Source organism: Vulpes lagopus, chromosome 11 (genome assembly GCF_018345385.1).
Source record: "Vulpes lagopus strain Blue_001 chromosome 11, ASM1834538v1, whole genome shotgun sequence".
NCBI classification, from domain to species: Eukaryota; Metazoa; Chordata; class Mammalia; order Carnivora; family Canidae; genus Vulpes; species Vulpes lagopus.
In genome coordinates this window covers 78,310,866-78,329,834 of record NC_054834.1, presented here as the reverse complement: position 1 = coordinate 78,329,834, position 18,969 = coordinate 78,310,866, and the positions used below count along the sequence as shown (strand labels likewise).

General features: G+C 50.3%; 1 protein-coding gene and 1 long non-coding RNA gene across 4 annotated transcripts; one reads left to right on the top strand and one right to left on the bottom strand.

Moving 5' to 3' along the window:
* Positions 1 to 991: 991 nt before the first annotated feature.
* Positions 992 to 14,315, bottom strand: FADS1 (fatty acid desaturase 1). Its single transcript, XM_041723496.1, has 12 exons — positions 14,021 to 14,315; positions 11,992 to 12,102; positions 11,212 to 11,409; positions 10,382 to 10,483; positions 10,149 to 10,277; positions 6,581 to 6,641; positions 5,636 to 5,712; positions 4,311 to 4,408; positions 4,031 to 4,127; positions 3,706 to 3,785; positions 3,468 to 3,593; positions 992 to 3,148 (listed from the first exon to the last, which is right to left on the bottom strand). Exons 1-12 carry the CDS (start codon positions 14,210 to 14,212, stop codon positions 3,097 to 3,099), a joined length of 1,323 nt encoding a protein of 440 aa, XP_041579430.1. The 5' UTR covers positions 14,213 to 14,315; the 3' UTR covers positions 992 to 3,096.
* Positions 12,144 to 18,358, top strand: LOC121472261. 3 transcript variants are annotated; one of them, XR_005982838.1, is made up of 3 exons: positions 12,144 to 13,230; positions 15,446 to 15,568; positions 18,176 to 18,358. It is a non-coding gene; the product is annotated as an uncharacterized LOC121472261 (long non-coding RNA). The 3 variants fall into 3 exon arrangements; XR_005982837.1 differs by lacking the exon at positions 12,144 to 13,230 and adding an exon at positions 14,445 to 14,655 and having other exon boundaries at positions 18,187 to 18,358; XR_005982839.1 differs by lacking the exon at positions 12,144 to 13,230 and adding an exon at positions 14,706 to 14,934.
* Positions 18,359 to 18,969: the final 611 nt, after the last annotated feature.

Sequence of the window (18,969 nt, the reverse complement as noted above, 5' to 3'; positions counted from 1 at the left end):
CTGCCAGTGTTCTAACAGATTAAGTGGGTAAAAGACTGAAGCTGGTGGTTTTTAAAATTTCTAAGGGAGCAATCTGTATTTTAAGTGAAATCTTACGTGGAATCTCAGGATATAAGAGCTGCTCTGGTTGAAGCAAGAGTGGGACAGTCTCCCCAGCATCGCTCTTATAATTAGGGGACTCTGAAAAACCATTGGTGTAGACAAAGTTCTATTCTGAGGGCAGGGATCTTGGTTTTGTTCACTGCTATATCCAGCAGTTCAATGAAACGGATTTCTCCAACTGGATCGAGCCACATAACTTTTGAGAGCGCCAAGTAGTATTTCTAAGCCTGTGGTAATGATGACAGGGCCCAGAAGTGGAAAGAGGTCTTAGGGAGTGATGGCCTCAGTGTTGTGGCTCTAGTTAAGGGCTTATACCCTGTGGGAGTCAGACGTGCAGAGTGGTTTTCCTTTTGACTTTTCATGCTAAGTTGTCTGGTCTTTCCTAGTTTATTGCCACTGCACACTGCAGGGAAAACCACTTCTGCAAATTTTTTCCTAGCTCATTTTAATGTTCTTGCTCAAAGGGAGCTGTTCTAGTTGGATCAAGGTTTAAAAGGCATTGCTTTGCAGTCCATCTCTGAAGCACTGAACCTGCAAAGGTTCAAGCAAAAAGGAGACTTTTAGGGGACTACTTGTACTGAGGCTAGAAACAAGGTCAAAAGGGTGAGGGTATTGCCTCATGGTAGTAGGTGATAGCATCTGGCTTTCTAGGGGTCACAAGAAGGGGCTGGCTTTCCTTTTCCTTGCCATAGTCTCCCTGTGCCTTGATGTTCTTTTGGACAATCCTGTTATTCCTCTGCCCAAAGGCCTTGTGCAAAGGGGAGAGTCTGGGAACTCCTGATCAAAAAGTTCCAGCCATAGAGGTAGGTAGTAACTTACAGTGTGGGGGGTGGGGGTGGTCGTTGACATGTACACAAGAACATCATGGATTACAAGTGAATAGCCTTCATTTGGTCAAAATTAACTTTATTTTTCAGCTTTACCTCATGTGGATGTGGTAACAAAACTGGCACACCCAGAAAGGATACAGATGTAGGGCATAATTAAAGAAAATGCTTTTGGTAAAGGGGTGCGAAGATGAAAGTAACAAAGATAAACATGTAGGTTGGAATTCTAAAACACTGAGTTCAAATGTAAGCTTTGCCACAGTCTGTGACCTGTCCTCCGTAAGCCTGTTTTCTCACATAACGGCTTGGATTTGAGATCACTGCCCTGACTGTTAAAACAGTCTCAGCCTTTTACATCATTGGTGCATCCCTCTGTGGCCATAGGAGACCACTTTGGTCTAGGTGAAGGAGAGAAGGCCACAGTGGTTAAAGTACTTTGAGGGCCTGGACTTGGCTCAGTGAGCCTTACTGGCTTTACAGGCTGGTGACCCCTAAACCTTAGTTAACAGGGGGTAGGGGTTGGGGCAGGTCAGCACCTGTTCTGGGGTGAGGAAGCCAATGAAAATAGACCTTTCCAATTCCACTCCTAATTTGTTTCAAACCATGTTCTGCCCAGATGGAGATCTGAACTCTTTCGTAACCGGTCCTGCCCCTGTTGTTATCCCTTTAATGTTTGTTCTGACAAATCTGTAAGTAATCCCAACAGCCTTTCCACGGGTGGTACCTCTGACCCCATCACAGCTTTTCAGATGACCTTTATTCTCTCCTAAAACTAAATATGGACTCTTCTACGGCTCTCTTTTTTGCCTTCTAGGTTTGAGTTTTCTCCTCTCTGTATCCAAAATGCTCAATATTCTTACAGTAGATGCTGATGAACAGGGAAAGAGCTCCCTCACCTGCATGGGAGGGCTTAAAAACCTGGAAATTTTTTTAAAAACTATTTCAGTATTAGACTGATACGCTTTTTAAAGAGATTATTCTAAATTCCTACCTGGTGTCCAGCCGAGAAGATGCTTGAACAGAGTTGATAGCTCACAAACTTCTGTTTTTATCTTCCTATCTCTGGTTTAGAACTGTGAAGTGATTATAATTCACTGTTCCTACTCAGAAGTAATACCTAAAATAATTTAGGTTGTAGAAAATCTCTTAACAACCCCTATACTCTTTAGGAATTAAATTTGTTTTCCTCATGACTGGTAATTCAGGGTCTCCCAACATGGTCACTTGTGCCAACTAACTACTTTGTTAAACTTGGAATTACAGGGAAGATGACAAAGGGAAACCACTGGGAACCCCCTTTTTTTCCAGGGAAGAGATGAAGTTACCCCATCTGTTCACTTATGGATCAAGAAGTGGACTCCTCATCCTATGAATGTCTTATTCCTTGGGTGGTGCTTACAAGAGGTGACCCAAAGCCAGCCACTCTTCTTGCTATTTTTGCAAGACCTAGGACCTAAATGCTCTCCCGGTGCCCTGGATGGAACATAAGTTCAAAATCGGTAGTGCCAAGATCCTTCAAAGTCAGAGGTCTCTAGCACTGCATCCTGGCTTTACTCTTAACTGCTACTAGAAGTGGGAAAATTGCTTCTCCAGGAGCTAGAGGCAGTCCTAGGTCCCACCTAGCCCTAGAGTGAGCTGAGCCTCCCAGGCAGTGTACTATGCCAGGCTTCAAATAGAATAGAAATCTTACTCAGAAGGTTCAGCCACTCTATCTCCTCAGATAGTGGAGGATGTAGAAGGCACTGAGAAGCAGACCAGTGAGATGGGCTCACCCCTTTCCTGGCTGGAATTTTAATGCTAAATCTCTCACTGATTTTTGGGCTAGGTGGATCCCCTCCCTTTCCTCACCAACCATCTGCATCTGCCAAACTAGAAAAAGGAAACTAAACTCGCACATCTCTGCCCCAGTAGTTCCATCCCTCCCCCTCTAGGGGGCTGTGTCCCCCCCTAGCCCCTTGGGTCTTAGATCTGTGCCTAGAAGATAAAGGGGAAGGGTTTGAGTTGAGCTTTTACCTCCTCAAACCCACCCCCACCTCTGAATATTAGAATTGCAGTGGCATTGTCCCTCAAACTCCCCTCTGTTTTGGTGCCAGAAACGCGTCTTCCAGACAGGCTGGTGTTACAGGTGAAGATAGGCATCTCTTACAGATGGGGGTAGGGGCTGTTGTTACTGGTGAAGATAGGCATCTAGCCAGAGCTGTCCAGACTCCTTCAGTGAGCTGTGGGGGCAAGATAGGAGCAGGAAGTGAGAGAGCATAGCCAAGCCCAAAAGCCAAACCACCCTACAGACATGGAGTAGTGAGGCTCTCAGAGAGGAATGGAGACCGATCTCCATGGCATATGGCCCTCTTTCTCCCCTTTGCTTCTGAGAAGTAGGTTGGGCCACAACCGCAGGACCAATACAGCACCTGCCTGTCTTGGTGGCCTCCATTCCAGAGGATTGGGAAACCTGCCTTTTGCTCCCACCCCACACATCACCAACCCCATGGCTTGCCCCCCCTAACCCCCCCAACCATCTTCCCAGGCTCAGGTACTCACTAGACAATGTCGGCGAAGGCTGAGAGCAGGGGCTTGGACTGGTACTCTATGCCATGCTTGGCACACAGGGACTGCACCAGGGGAGCCACTTTATGGTAATTGTGTCTAGGCATTGTGGGGAAAAGACTTCAAGGAGAATGGGACAGTCAGTGGAGTGGCTCCTACTCCGGTTTCCACATCCCTGCTTGCCCCACAGGGACCCTCCCAAGGACCCTGCTTCTCAGGTCCCCCTACTCACTGGTGCTCAATCTGGAAGTTGAGATGTCCACTGAACCAGTCGTTGAAGGCAGACCTGTGGACGTTGCATGTTGCCTGGAGCTGGAGGAAGAAGGCCGGGGAGGGGATGCATCTGGGTGCCAGATGGAAAGGCCAAGCCGGCTAAGAGGAGGGGTGTGGGACTGTCCCTGGTCACTCCCTTCTCCACAGGGTAGCAGGAGAAGCCTCAGGCTAATAAGGTGGTGCTGTTTGGGGGCTTTTATGTTACTGCCCTTGCCCCTTAGTCTGCCCCTGTGCCCACCCACCATTTTTATTATCCCTAGGTCTTCCAGGTGACCGTCCCTTACCTGGGTGGAGACCCAGTCCATATTCCGGTCGTAATCAATGTGCATGGGGATATGGTTCATCTGTGTTACCCATACAAACCAGTTGCTTTCCAGGAACCTGGTGGATATGGCACACAGACAAAAACAGTACAGATAAAAGCTCTCTAGCCTGGCCATCTTCCTAAGCTAACAGCTGAAACATCCCCTGCTGCCGAAATCCCCAGCACAGCCCCCAGACCAGATTCGGGACTCCCAAACACCTGCTTTTCTTCGCCATCCCTCCTGCCCTGTCAAATACTACCTGACCATGAAGAAAAGGCCCAGGACGCCTTTCAGTCCCAACAACGGCACGTAGGTGAGGAAGATGCGAGCATAGAAGGTGATCATCCAGGCCAAGTCCTGCATTGAGAGGCAGAGAGGCAGGCTGGCACAAAGCACTTCCTCCTCTTCCTTTCACTTCGCTTATTTGCATGGTATGGCCATTCTGCCAGGGACCCAGACTGAAGCCTCCATCACTGTCCGCTTTTCTTCATTGCCCGATCTGCAATATCTAGTGCCACCACTTACGTTCCTGGTGGTAGCCCCCAGTCCTCCTTCCCTGTTCCCTTCACAGGTGGCAAAGCCTGCAGGGCCTCTCTGCCTCCAGCTCCTCCCAACCCACCTAAGTTCTTTTTTTTTTTTTAGTATTTTATTTATTCATGAGAGACACAGAGAGAGAGAGAGGCAGAGACACAGGCAGAGGGAGAAGCAGGCTCCATGCAGGGAGCCCAACGTGGGACTCGATCCTGGGTCTCCAGGATCACGCGTTGGGCTGAAGGCAGCGCTAAACCGCTGAGCCACCCAGGCTGCCCCCATCTAAGTTCTTTATGCCTTCATTACGCTGCCAAACAAATCTTCCAGGACAGCGGCTGTCTGTGCCAGTCCCCTGATCAAACCTCCAGGCACTCTTCTGTACCACAATTCTCCCCTGACATGAGTCCACAACATGTCCAGTGGCTAAAATTGCCCCTCACTTCCCAGCTTCTCTGGTCAGAGTCCTCTCCCTAGCCCACCCCTGCCTGCCCTCCAAGGCCAGCTAGAAAAGTAATTTCACAAAACCTTTTCTGATGCCTCTCTTCAAGCCAGAGGCAAGCAGGGCCCTTTTGGAATCCCAGAACCACCTTCTTCTATCTCTTCCCAAGCCTGGCTCCTGGCTTTATGCCAAGCACAAAAGCCTCAGGAGATACAGGCTGAATGAAATAGGCCATTGGGGGCGCCTGGGTGGCTCAGTCAGTGGAGCATCCGACTCTTGGTTTTGGCTCAGGTCACGATCAAAGTGGTGGGATCAAGCCTGGTCTTCTCTGCTCAGTGCCAAGTCTAAGAGAATCTCCCTCTCGTGTGCACTCTCTCAAAATGTATGAATTTTTGAAAATGTTTTAAAAAATGAAATATGGCATTGGGGTCAGGCTGTCTGGTAAATCCAGATCATCCCATCTAGAGACAAGGAAGGTCTATACTCAAGTTCTATGAACTTTGCTCTAAATTAGGCCTGGAGTAGATCTCAGTGGGCTTTCCTCTGGAGAACCCCCATTCCCCTCAAAGTTCTGAAGACAAAGGATGTACAACTCGGGGGCTGTGGATACTCACCACCCACTTCTTCCGCTGGATAACAAAATAGAAAATATACCACTGGAAGTAGAGAGGCAGCAAGGCTGGGGGCCCAACTGGGAAGGAAATGGAGGCAGGAGGGAGATGTGAGCAGCACAAGGGGGGGTCAGTGCCTAAGGGACAGCCTCTGGAATGGTGTTGCCCCCCTGCCATCCCTTCCTGTGGCCCCTTCCAGCTGCCTTGGCATTCCTCGATCCCTTGGAACTGGCAGGTGCTGAAGGTAGGCATGAATGCAAGTCTGAAGAAGGCAGAACCTCCCAAGAGAATGCCAGGAGGGTAAGGGTGGGAGTGGCATTCTCTTCCAGTGAAAGGAAGCAGCTGGGGCACTGTGAATTCTCCCCATGTTCCTTGGCCACAGGCCTGCCCCTGCCCGTCCTTGCAGTCACCTGCCCTGTGTTCCTGGCTGTTCTGCCATTAAGGTGAAGGGACAGGAGCAGGACAGTGTGTGTGTGCTGGGTTGGGGCTGGGGGTGGGGGACCCTCCTGATGCTTTACAGGCAGAAAGCTCACTTCTTCAGATCAGGTAAATGAGCTTGCACCACCCAACCTGAAGCCCTGGAGGGCAGGTATGGGAAGGGGCAGAGGGCTTCTCTTAAAATTAGGAGTTGAAAAAATGGTGCCGCCCTAATGCCATCCCGTTTTACAAGGCTAAAGTTTAATCAGGATGGCTGGACTCAATGCTCTTGTGGAAGCCAGGGTAGAACTTTACCTTGATACAAATGACCCCTGACAGGGAATTAGCCGGTTAACCTCGCTCAACTGAGATGGTAGTCTGTTCCTGAGCAGGGAGTAACCAATTGGGGCCAGGGTACTTCCTCCAGCCTCTACTTAAATACCATAATCCTTCAGAAAGTTATTTCTTCCTCACATCCCTTCAGCACCCCCATCCCAAGAGAGTCTCCCTATGTGGGATGAGGACACTCACTCAGGAAGAAGTATTTGTGCTGGTGATTGTATGGCATGTACTTTTTCTTCTGTTTCCCAAGCTGTGAAGAAAAGCAACACAAATCAGTGCCCACAGACTAATCACCCCATTCCCCTCCCCCTGTGATCTTGGCTATTCCCTGCTCAGCTTAGGCCTACTCCAGCAGCTGTCAGCTTAGCTTTTTGGTGCTGTTATTAGAATGTTCCAACAGCCCGGGCCTTACCTCAGCACCTAGTGCATGAGGGCCCACCTGAGGCATGAGCACAACAGGGTCTACAGGTCCTCAGGACTCCTCATGTTCATCCAAAGACACATTTGTCATAAGGTTCCCAGGCCTCTCCACATCCCTTTTCCCCCATCTGGTAGTTTTTAAGATTTATTTTAGAGAACGAGTGGGTGGGGGGAAGGGGACAGGCAGAGGGGGGAGAGAATACCAAGCAGACTTCCCCCTGAGCATGGAGCTTGAAGTGGGGCTCCATCCCAGGATCCCCAGATTAGGACCTGAGCTGAAAACAAGACGGACGCTCAATCAACTGAGCCACTCAGGCACCCCACCCATCTGGTGCTTTTTTGACCTCAGAATCTCCACAGACAACCATTTATACCCCTACACAGGTCAGTATTCCCTTGACATCCATCCAACTAGACCCTCTTTTGGTCTTGTCTTTTGGACTACCACATGAACTTTAGAAAATTCCTTGAATTTTAAGTCAAGTTTGGCAAATATTTGTGGAAAGGATACCAAGAACAACTTGGCAGTCCAAAGGTTCTGATAAGGCTTTTCCCAGTGGGTAGTGATTATTTTGTAAGCCTAGCTGCTGAAGAGAGAGGCTGGTGCTGCCAAGTCAGTCAGCCCAAACACCTAGCATGGGTACACAAAATCATGGCAGCAAAGCTCTGCTGTCTTACTGGATGGGTCCTGTTCCTCTTGCCCCAGTCAGTTCTGATAACCAGATGACCCCAGAGCACAGGAGGCACTCTACTCAAGTAGAATGATAGCTCATCTTTCTTTTGTGCATCCACCCACTGTTTTTCATAATAACATTTCTTCTTCTTTATTGAGAGTTTATTCTGTGTAAGGTATTTCTGCTAAATGAAGCATTCTTTTCTATAAACTGAGTAATCTTAAGTATTTATCGAGCACCTATGATATTCCAGGCAATGCTCTATGTGCTGAAGATACAGAGGTGAACAAAACAAAGTTCCTACCCTCACAGAGCTTATAGTCTGAGGAGAGGAAGCTGGTGATAAACTTGTGAACAGAATTCAAAGTAAGGGATGCCTGGGTGGCTCAGCAGTCGAGCATCTGCCTGAGGCTCAGGGCGTGTTCCCAGGGTCCTGGGATTAAGTCTCTCATCAGGTTCTCCCACAGGGAGCCTGCTTCTCTCTGCCTATGTCTCTGCCATCTTTCTCTGTTTCTCATGAATTAAAAAAAAAAAAAAAAGGTAATTATAGATTTAAAATAGGAAAATAAGACAAAGTGAGGGAGGCAGCATTTTGGTTAGGTTGGTCAGATATGGTCGCTCTGAGTGTTGACATCTGAGAACTGAATAAGGAGCCAATAAAGCAGACATTCAGAGGAAGAGCATTTAATACAGAGGGAACACCTGGTACAAAGCTCAGGAAGTTTAAGGGACAGAAGGGGCAGTACGGACGGGAATAGTAAACAATGGGGGAGAATGGTTGATAAGGCTGGAAAACTAGGGATGGCCAATTCACACTGGACCTTAGAGAGCCCCAGTAAGACCTTGGGAGCAAGGGTTTTATTCCCATGATGATGGAAAGCCACTGGAGGGCTTTGTGCTTTGAAAGGCACACTCTGCCTGGAGGAGGAGAGAATGAACTGTAGGGGGAGGTATAGTTGCAGGGAGACCAGTGAAGAGGCTGGAGCAGTAATCAGGCTCTGAGATGCATGGGAAGCAGTGGAGATGGTGAAGTCAATGACTTGGGATGTTTTGGAGACCGTATTAACAAAGCTTGCTGATAGACTAGATGTTGGGTGAAGTTCACCCCATCTCCAGAAACTTTGAGGGGAAAACCAGAAAAGGAGCACCTGTCTTGTTTGGTGGGGGTGAGAGTAAAGAACACTGGCCTCCTATTTTGGAACTGTTAATGGAAGGGATCCCTAGTCACTGCTGCCTCCTTGAATGGCAATCAGATGCTATTAGGATGCTAATAACTGCCCTATGATGTTTCAACTCAAGGACAGAGAAAGTTTGTATTTAGGGTGAGGTGTCCCCTGGGTTTTCTTGTTTTCCAGGAGACTCGAAAGGTACCAAGATGTATGCCCTGGAATTACTACCCAGAGAAGCTGAAGCAAAGGCCAAGCAGCCTGTAGCCAAGACATTTACTAATAGGCAACCCATCCTCCAGCAGAAATATGTCTACTAGTCCTAGATCACTTTCAATTTTTAATGTCTGCAGGTAGGAGTTTTTGAAAACCCTAGTATCAAAAAGCAATAAGGTAGTGGTGTGAGCAGGTTCTCTCCCACTTAAACTCCCACCTTTTTTTTTTTAACCCTCTATAGTGATAGTAGAAATGCTACCAATATACTCTGCCTAACAAATTGCCCACACCAGGCTTGAAACAACCACCTGAACCAGGTGGGGCCAGGGCTGATTGATTGCCAAATACTGTTGACCATAACACAGTGTTGGACGTGTAGCAAACCAAGTCCTTGCTTGGGAGGTAGGAAATTTAGGGTGGGGCATAAGCTTCAAACTAGGGGCTCCTGGCACCAGGACAGCCAATGCAGTAAAGCCTTTCCAGAATCCTCCTAGCCAGAGGGGGAGAGCCAGGCTGCCTTGCAGTCACTCATGCCTTGAATGGAAAGGTCTTGAACAGCTGAATTCTTGGCATGCTGACGTATCATACAGTGGGAGGAGGGGGATCTGGCAGGACTGCGACTACAACCTGGAGCCTCAGCACAAGGGGTTTTAAAGTAACTTTATAAGCAACTCTTCCGCCCATTCAAAGCCTCCTATTGCCTTATGTTCACTGAAAGCTCTCCAGATCTCCACCCTCAGGCATTCATCCTTTAGCAGCAGCATTACAATTTTTACTCATAACCTCACGTGGTAACTCAAACTCAACACTGACCACCCTGGAAGTCAGATGGGTGCGAAGAATTACTCAGCAAATCAATGTTCCAGGTACCGAGCATCAAAGAAGAGTAAAACAGTTGGTCCAGCCCTTGATGGGGGAGACTGCACAGCAGTATTCCAAAGTTGGGAGGGGTGGTGACTGCCTGGGGTAGGAACATGTAAAAAGCATTCCCAAGAAGGACCATCCATTTGGTTTACAGAGATTTGCGTGGTAATCTGGTCATCTTTCAGCTCCTTTGCAGCATGAAGTACCTTTATGCAATAACTGTTGCCTCGAACTCACTAGGGAGAATAGGTGATTCTGTCCTGGGCAGCTTATTTACTGCCTCCCACAACTGCCAGCAAGCCAGCCTGGTCCCAGTGTCTTATCCACATGGATAGCATTGTGATCATTTCCCCCCAGAGCCCTCTGTTCTGGCTGGCTCCCATTCTCCAAGACCTTTCCACTAACATTTCTGCTCACCTCCACAGAGAGGATCTTCCCCAAGGCAAAGAAGAAGGGGTGCATGTTGATGTCTGGGTCTTTGCGGAAACAGTTGGGCTTGGCATGGTGCTGGAAGTGCAAGTGGTTCCACCAACTGGCAGGGGCCCCCTACAGAAAAGCAGGGACATGAGTATGAAAGTCTAATGTTCCCCATCCCCCCCAAGTAAACCCTTCATTGATGAGTTTCAAGAGTCCCTCCCCGTCCCATTGACCTTCAGGTGGCCAATCACGAAATGATGTAGCAGGTGGTTCCAGGTAGAGGTGCTGAAGACAGACAGGTGCCCAAAGTCATGCTGCAGCCAGCCAGCCTGGGCCTGGGTGAGAAAGGTTAACGCTAAGAGTGGCTCACAGGCCCAGGCTCCCTCTCACTCACCTCTGTGGCTCCTCTGCCTCACCCCTTCCTTCATCTGCCTAGCCCTGCAATTGCCACAGTCGCTTGAGCACATCAGGAAAGCAGTCAGGAAGCCTAGATCCTAACTGGCTCTGCCACTAACTCACATGAGAGTTGAGACAAATCACTATCCTTTCCCTGTTCTTCAGTTTCCCTAGAAGCCTCCCCATAGAACTCTCTGGAGTTTTAGGACTTACGATGGAGTGAATATCCAGACTACAAAAAAGGACAGAGTGACAAACTCAGAGGCAAGTAGCAGGCTTGGCAAATGGGTCCCGATAAGGCCCAAGCCTTATGAGCACATTGGGCAATGTGTGAGAAGAAAGCCAAGCTTTGCTGAGAAATCAGAACCTTGGTTCTTGGCACACTCAGGCTATGGCAAAACCTGAATGTGAAGTTTCAGGGGAGAAATTCCACAGAAAGAAGGGAACCCTTGGAGGAGCAGCTGGAGAGGCGGTGAGCAAAATGATGGTGCACATGTGGCTACCGAGCAGGTAAAAGCCACAGATGATAAACTCTTCCCCCACACCCTCGATGCTGCCCTGGTCACAGGGCAGAGCTCCTTGGCCTTCTGAGGCATACAAAGAGCTTTCCCCAAAGATTCAAGGATGCTGAATACTGTTATGGCCTCGACTAGCCAAGAGCTCTCACTTGAACTGTGCTGAGCAGCACAGCACAGAGGAGAAAGGGCACAAAGGATGTCCCAAAGAACCAAAGAGTGAGCCAGGCAGCAACGTCCAGCAGCAGGATGTGAAGTAGGTACAACAGGAAGAAGACATGGTTGGCCTTCATGAGCCCCATCCGCTCCACTGTGGCCCGCAGCTCTCGGAATTCATCCATCAGCTCTTTCTGTGGAAGAGTAAAGAGGGAGGGGCTCTTTATTTTTCCCAACTGTAACCCAACCCTGTCGGAAACAGAGGGCTCTCTTGGGCTCCAGGACCTCCCACCCCCAGACACCAGTGGAGAGTACACAATCCTAGATAAATAAACCACAGCACTGAGGAAAGAGGACAGGTGCTATGGGATCATGTCTAAGAATATGTGGTCTTTGGGGTTAAACAGATTTGATTCCAGTCCCTGCCTGCCCTGCCATTTACCAGTAGTGTGATTCTTGGTCACATTGCTCACCCTCCCTGAGTCTTGTTTGCTCATCTGTAAATGTGTGAGGGTTATATGAGGTTATGATGGACACATAGTAAGTGCTTAACAGATAGGTCCTGATGAGGGTGGTGGTGGTGGTGGTGGTAGTGGTAGCCTTGTGAGAGCCAAAGGTTTCAAAGCCTGTGTTCCAGTGACTGGGAGAAACAGGGATCTCAAGACTTCGCAAGAACTACTGACGGTGATCAACTGTGATCTCATCTGGGCCTCCCTTCTCCCCCCTGCCCTTTAGCGGGGAGACAGCCACAGTATCTCCAAACAACAGAGTCTCACATTTTTAGTGGGCTCAAAGCTGGGCTGCTCTGGAGACAGTTCTCCAATCAGGAGAGAGTTCATATACTTCCTCACAAGGCCCTTGTCGATGTGGAACGCCACAAAGGGATCCTGCAAGGACAGGGAGAAGACAGAGCGGTTAGGAAGCCAGCCCAGGGCCCCCTGGCCTCCAGGAGGGCTCACACCAGAGGCCACTCTCCTGACCCAGCAAGGAGGCCGTGTCTAAGTTCAAAGAGACACAACTTCCCTCCAGTCAGCTGCCCTTTGAGGGTGCTTGGGCCGTTCTCGGGTGTGCACAGCTCAGGAACATCCTGCATATGTTCTAATGAAAAGGGCACCACGACAAGGAATAGGTAGTGTGGGTAGGGGGGCCACAGAAAGACGTCTCTGGGCTGCCCGTCTCCAGCCGTGTCTGGGGACAGTTTTTGCACAAGAATTTAACATACAGGTGAGAAACAACCAGAACTAGTGGGTGGGGCTAGGAGACTTCTGTTTTTTTCCCTGTGGGACTTTTAACAGACCCTCTCTGAGCCAGCGTTCTTTTTAAAATGTGATTAGGAAGACTCCCGATCTCTGGACTGGGAACTTTTTGCACTTCTCCCCCTTTTCTCTGCTGCTGTTCCCGGTCGGGTTCCATAGTTCCCCTAAGACTCTGAACGCCCTTGCTCCAGGGCGGCTAACTTTGGTTTTGCCAGGTGGGGTTGGTCAGGCGGCCCCAGGCCTTCTGGGGAATCGGCCCTAGAGGCGGGAGCCGGCGCTAGGGGCGGGCGGAGCCGGCGGCCGGTGGCACCACACATATGGACCAATCGCCATCCCCGTCACGGCCGGCCCCAGCCCCGGCCCCAAATCACACCGCGGGAAGACCCTGCGTCGGTGCCTGCCTCGTCTGCGCATGCGCTAGCCTACGTCCGCGCCTTCCTCGGCGGCCTGGGCTTCCCAGTGGTCGCTCCGGGCGACCCCTGCAAGCTCCCGCCGGCCGCCTCGCAGGGAAGGGCAGGGCCTCAGCCCAACACGTCCATGCTCCGCCGCGACATAATGGGAATTCTAGGGGGCCCAGGCTCCCTCCCAGATGGAAAGGGCAGAGGGTGGGGGCAGCGGAAGGGGTGATGCCGCTGGGCGCGGACTGGGGAACGATGTAGGGGGAGGGGACGCGGCGAAGCAGTCTCTACAGGGTCGCACGGGGTGACGGCCGCCGCCAACCACGGCAGGAGGCGCCAGTCGCCTTACCTCCGGGAGCAGGTGATCCAGAAAGGGAAGAGCAAGGCTGGGGCGGGAAGGCGCGCTGACCCCCAGAGCGAGGCCAGAAAGGATGCGAACCGCAGCCCGGGGGTGCGAACAGCTGTGTGCCGCGGCGAACAGCTGCAGACCCCGCCGGCCTTCGGCCGAGTGACCTCCCAGCACGGTTCGAGGTCGGCTCGGGGGTTCTGTGAGTGTCAGATGACACAGGCCGCCCCACCTGCTGCACGCCGCTCCATTAGTCAGTACTCTCCGGTGGGTGAGCCGCCTCCGTCACCCCGTGCCGGGGTTCCCCGACAGCGGGCCCCCGGGGATGCTTCCGTCTCCTGCTCCTGCTCTCAGGTTTGCGCGAGCAGCCTAGACGCTCCCGGCGTCCCTTCCCACCCACCGAGGAAGGTCGAGACGCCTCTCCTGCCCCTGGCTCCTCCTCCCTCGGCCTCAGCGCGCCCCTCATCCTGGCTTTCCTCCCGGCCTGTCCTGCCCCGGGCCTGCCTAGCTTGGCGACCGAGGACGGGGCCGCAGACAGAGCAGGCACCGGCGGCGCAGTCCTTTGTGTGGGTGGGCACGCCGCCGGCCTCCATCCATCTCCTGATTGCAGCTTCCGCGGCCATTCTCCCGCCCTTGCTTCCCGTGCTATGCTAAGTGGCGGGCAGCGGCTGTGCTCGGCGCCTCTGGGTCTCCCCCGAGCTGGCTGGGAGTTCGCCGGGTGCCTCACGCCCTGCCTCGGCCCCGAGCCTCCCGCCGCAGCCGCCCGGTCCCGCCCCCTCCCGGGCCGCGGCCAGGCGGCGCTCACCGTAGCATCCTGCCCCGCGTAGTGGCTGATGACGCGGGAGCCCCCGGGGTGCCGGCGCGTGAACTCGCTGATGTTGTACACCTTCCGGTCGATCACGAGCCACCGCTCCTTCTCGCGCCCGGAGCGCTTCGCCACCTCGTCCCACGTGAAGTAGCGCTTGGCCGGCGCCCGGGTAGGGGTCTCGGAGGCCATCCGGGCCGAGGCGGTCAGGCGCGCGCTCGGGGCCCACGGGGGAGCGCGCCGGCTCCGAGGGCGAGGGGAGCCGACCCGCTGGCGCGCGCCGGGTTTTCAGCACCCGCGGCGCGGACCGCCGAGCCCTCCTACGCGCGCTCTCATTGGCCGAGCCGCGTGGCGCGGGGAGCGGGCCCCCGCCTTCCCGCCCGGGCCCGCGCGGAAGGGCCGGGGCGGGCGCGCCCCCTCGCGGGCTCGCGGGAGGGCTCGCGACCAGGGCCCGGGGGCCGCGCGGCCCGGATCGAGGCTTCTGCGGACGGCTCGGCGGCGGAGCGCCCCTCCCGGGGCCAGGCGCCCCAGGCCACCGGCCCTTCGCCCCAGGCGCCCTCGCCCGTCTCAGGGCGCCCACCCGCCGCGGCCCCCTCGCCACGTCGCTCCGCGGCTGTGCGGCCTGAGACAACCCGGTGAGAACGCTTGGCGGCCACCTTGCGAACTGCGTGATCATCATGGAGTGTGGACCGCGCTCCTGCTTTACTTTGCCCGAAATAACGCTACAAATGCCCCACAGTCTTTGTGACCCTGGTTACCTTTTTGTTTTAACGTTCGGTCTCTTCTGAATTAACTGGGGTCCTTGAATGAGAGGAAGTGGTCTTCAGCGTCTCCTGGCCTCGGGGAGGTTCCGTGTGGAGAGCCTGGGCCTTGAGGCTGAGGCGGCCCCGGAGTCAGCTGGGCCCTAGGAAGGGGTGAGGAAGCGCCCAGAGGCCGGGTGTGCCAGTCAGGACGCTGTTGTGGTGCGAAGAGACCCAGAATTTATTGCTGAATTTTCTCTTACTTATTCAGCAAGCACGGAATAAAGCACCTACTGTGTGCCAGGCACGGTTTTTAGTGTCTTACAAACTAACTCATTTAATTCTCAGAACCCGCTGAAGCAGGAACTAGTATTAATCTTAGGGACAGAGGGGACCTGAGGTGTTCTGTCACACAGCCAGTAAGTGGCAGGGAGGAGATTCAAACCAGCCTGTGCTTTGAACAGGCGTTTCTGCTGTCTCTCCTCTGAGGACACTAGTATTTGGGCGCTTTGTTTGATGGGACTGTAAACCAAGGCAAAGGAAGCAGAGCCTCGCCCCAAGCCCTGAGCTAGAGCCTGAGCCCCTAGGAGTCAGGAGAGGGTCATACAGTACAGACTGGGTACAAAGTACAGCTGGATTTCTGGTAGAGAAGGACCTTAATCTGTTCAAATATCTCATTTTACAGATAAGAGAATTGAGTTTCGGAACGGGAGATGGGACTTTGCAAATGCCCGTAAGGAAGCTCAAGTGTCCTGGCATCTGGTTCACCTGGCCCTGCATCTTGTTCAGGAACCATAGCTGCTCCTCTGTATGCCAATTTTCATATATATATAGTTTTTTAAAAAAAATTTTATTTATTTATTTATTTATTTATTTATTTATTTATTTATTTATTTATTTTTGAGAGAAAGAGAGAACACAAAGGGAATGGGAGAAGCAGACTCTCTACTGAGCAGAAAGCTACCCCTCAGGGCTCAATCCCTGGACCCTGAGATCATGACCTGAGCCAAAACCAAGAGTCGGTGGCTTAACCAACTGAGCCACTCAGGTGCCCTGCCAATTTTCCTTTTTAAAAAATAAACCTTGCCCAACAACTTGGCAGTTTGTAACCAGAGGTATAAAATGATTTGTACTCTTCAATCAAGTAATTTCACTGTTGGAAAATGGGAAACTACAAAGGTTCTTATTGCTAGTTTAATAGTAAAGACTGGAAACAACTACAAATCCTGACAATAAAAACCCTCATGCTCACTGAGATATATTAGCACAAGGAGGAATTACAGAACGATTAAAAATGACCAAGATGTGGGCAGCCCGGGGGCTCAAGCGGTTTAGCGCCACCTTCAGCCCACCGTGTGATCCTGGAGACCTGGGATCGAGTCCCACGTCGGGCTCCCTGCATGGAGCCTGCTTCTCCCTCTGCCTGTGTCTCTGCCTCTCTCCGTGTGTCTCTCATGAATAAATAAATAAAATCTTAAAAAAAAAAAAAAAAAGAACACCGGAGAAGAAAGACAAATTAGTGATTATTGGTCAAAAGGATAGATGCAAATTACTCCTTTTTCTAATTCTCAACATTTAAGAAGTTTGTGTGACATGGATTTGCATTTATGTTTTTTTCCTTTGCAAGTGTTCTTATGCCAGTTTTATGTGTTTTGCCTATCTCCTTAACTAGATGTTAATTGGGGGCAGGGACTATAAATTCTGTTTAGTTCTGCTTGGTATATTCAAAGTAGCCCAGTTTGGGGTTCTGTATGGAATCAATAAATTTTTTGAAATAACTGATGTTTTCAGCCTGAAGAAAATACAGGTTAGCAGGCATATTGGCCACTAGGCAGATGCTCTAGTGCCTGCTTATGTGCCTGTGGTCCTACGTACATGATCATGTAGATTGTAAAAAATCCATTTCCAGGCCTAACCCAGGGGCCAACTGGACAAATCCTTTGCCCTGTGGGTTCTGCTGATCCCATTAACTTGCCTTTTCCAGGAAATGAATCATAAACATCACAGACACTTTACTGGATCCTTTACAAATCATAAGGGTAGGAGGGAGAGTGTTGGTTGTGCTTGGCTCCTGTTGCAGCCTTTTCTCAACTGACAGTGCATCAGACCATTAAAGATCAGAGCCATTTTCATAGTACCTGGGTTTCTGAGAAATTAGGTAATCTGTGGGAACACAGTGAGTACCTTACAGCAGACTCTAATAATGTTAACAGAATCAATCCTTGGGTTAAGAAGAAGTATCATTTGTAATACCTCTCTAAGTTATGTCAAGTATTATACTATTTAGAAAATATGATGTACGGTGGTTGAACTAAAAAGAAAGAGTTTTGGCACACCTGGGTGGCTTAGTTGGTTAGGCATCTGCCTTCAGCTGAGGTCATTACCTCAGGATCCTGGGATTGAGCCCTGAGTTGGGCTCTCTGCTCTGCGGGGAGCCTGCTTCTCCCTCTACCTGCTGCTCCCCCTGCTTATGCTCTCTCTCTCTCTCTCTCTGTCAAATAATAAAATCTTAAAAAAAAAAAAAACGTAAAAAAAAACCACCCCAAAATAAATAAAGAGAAAGAGCCTCAAGATCAGACTTACTAGAGGCACAGAGATGGCTAGAAACAGTATTCTTTCGGTTTACCACATTCTAAGAACACAGAAGTTGGGGGGCATGGGGCTCATGGTGGATGAACTCATGGAATTTTCTTAGTAGGAGCTTATGACTGGCTAGAGTATAAGCACCTTACAGACGGTATGTTAAACCGACTGTTTTATATATAAGGTGACTGGGACCCAAAGGGCTAGAGCCACATGTGAAAAGTATGAGATCTGGAGCTGGAATTCACTCTGAGACCCAATTATAACTTCAGTTCCTAAATGGTAGGTTCAATAAATGTGTCTGACATAAGGCCACCCTGGTTCAGAGAGGAAGTGGCAGCCTCAGTGTGGTTGTCCTGGTTTCTCTGGGGCACCTTCTTCCTCGAAGGCCTTCAGACTTGCTGTTGTGAAACAGGAGAAGGCAAGTCTAAACCAGTAGGACCCAGAGCATCCCCCCTTCTGGGACACCTGGGTGGCTCAGCAGTTGAGTGTCTGCCTTTGGTTCAGGGCATGATCCCGGGGTCCTGGGATCGAGTCCCACACTAGGCTCCCTGTGAGGAGCCTGCTTCTCCCTCTGCCTATGTCTCTGCTTCTCTCTGTGTGTCTCTCCTGAGCAAATAAAATCTTAAAAAAAAATAATAAAAGAAGTTTTGCTTATATAACTATTCCAGTGATGAACTTAAACAAAAAAAACTTAAGGTTTTAATTTATGAATATTAGGATAAGTTCTAGATACGCAATTAGTAGATCAAATGATAAAGAACATTTTAAGGCTCTTCTTATTGTCAGATTGTCAGCAAGGTCTATCGAGAACTTACTATGTGTTCTTTAGTTCCACTGCAGCTACCATCCACAGAACAAGAAAGGAATCACTCTCACCAGCTGCCTCCCCACCAATTCTGTGAACTCCGGACGTACAGGAATGAAGCACCACCACTCTGGTCTCTCCCAAGAGTCTCTCAGTCCCCTCACCATGTGTCCAGATAATTGTAATATTAAACTGCAATAAAATTCAGTTCTAAATGTATTTCTGAATTAGACAAGTTCCAATAGGACGTAGCCAGGAAGGGAGACAATGGTAGAATAGAAAGGATAAATATTGGTATTTGAAAGGCCTTGGATCTTGTCCTCTACTCCACCTACTGCTATGTGTTGTTGGATATCATGTCAACCTCTCTGGTCTCAAGATTCCTTGTCCAAAATGAAGAAGCCAAATGCCTTCCATCTCTAGCAGTCTACATTTTAAAAAAATATATTTTATTTATTTATTCATGAGAAACACAGAGAGAGAGGCAGAAACACAGGCAGAGGGAGAAGCAGGCTCCATGCAGGGAGCCTGATGTAGGACTCAATCCAGGGTCTCCAGCATCAGGCCCTGGGCTGAAGGCGGCCCTAAACCGCTAAGCCCCCCGGGCTGCCCAGTCTACATTTTTTTTTTTTTTTTTTTTTTGATGAAAGTTTTACTCAAGACATCCTGTCTCTGGTATTCCCCTAAAGGCAATGCCTTTGATAATAAGTCCGTTTCTCAGATGAAGTCCCTAGCCTGTCACATAAAGCAACTAAATTTGACAGCTTTATTTTTATTATACCATTTTCGTTGTCGAAAGTACTAAATATTTTAAAAAA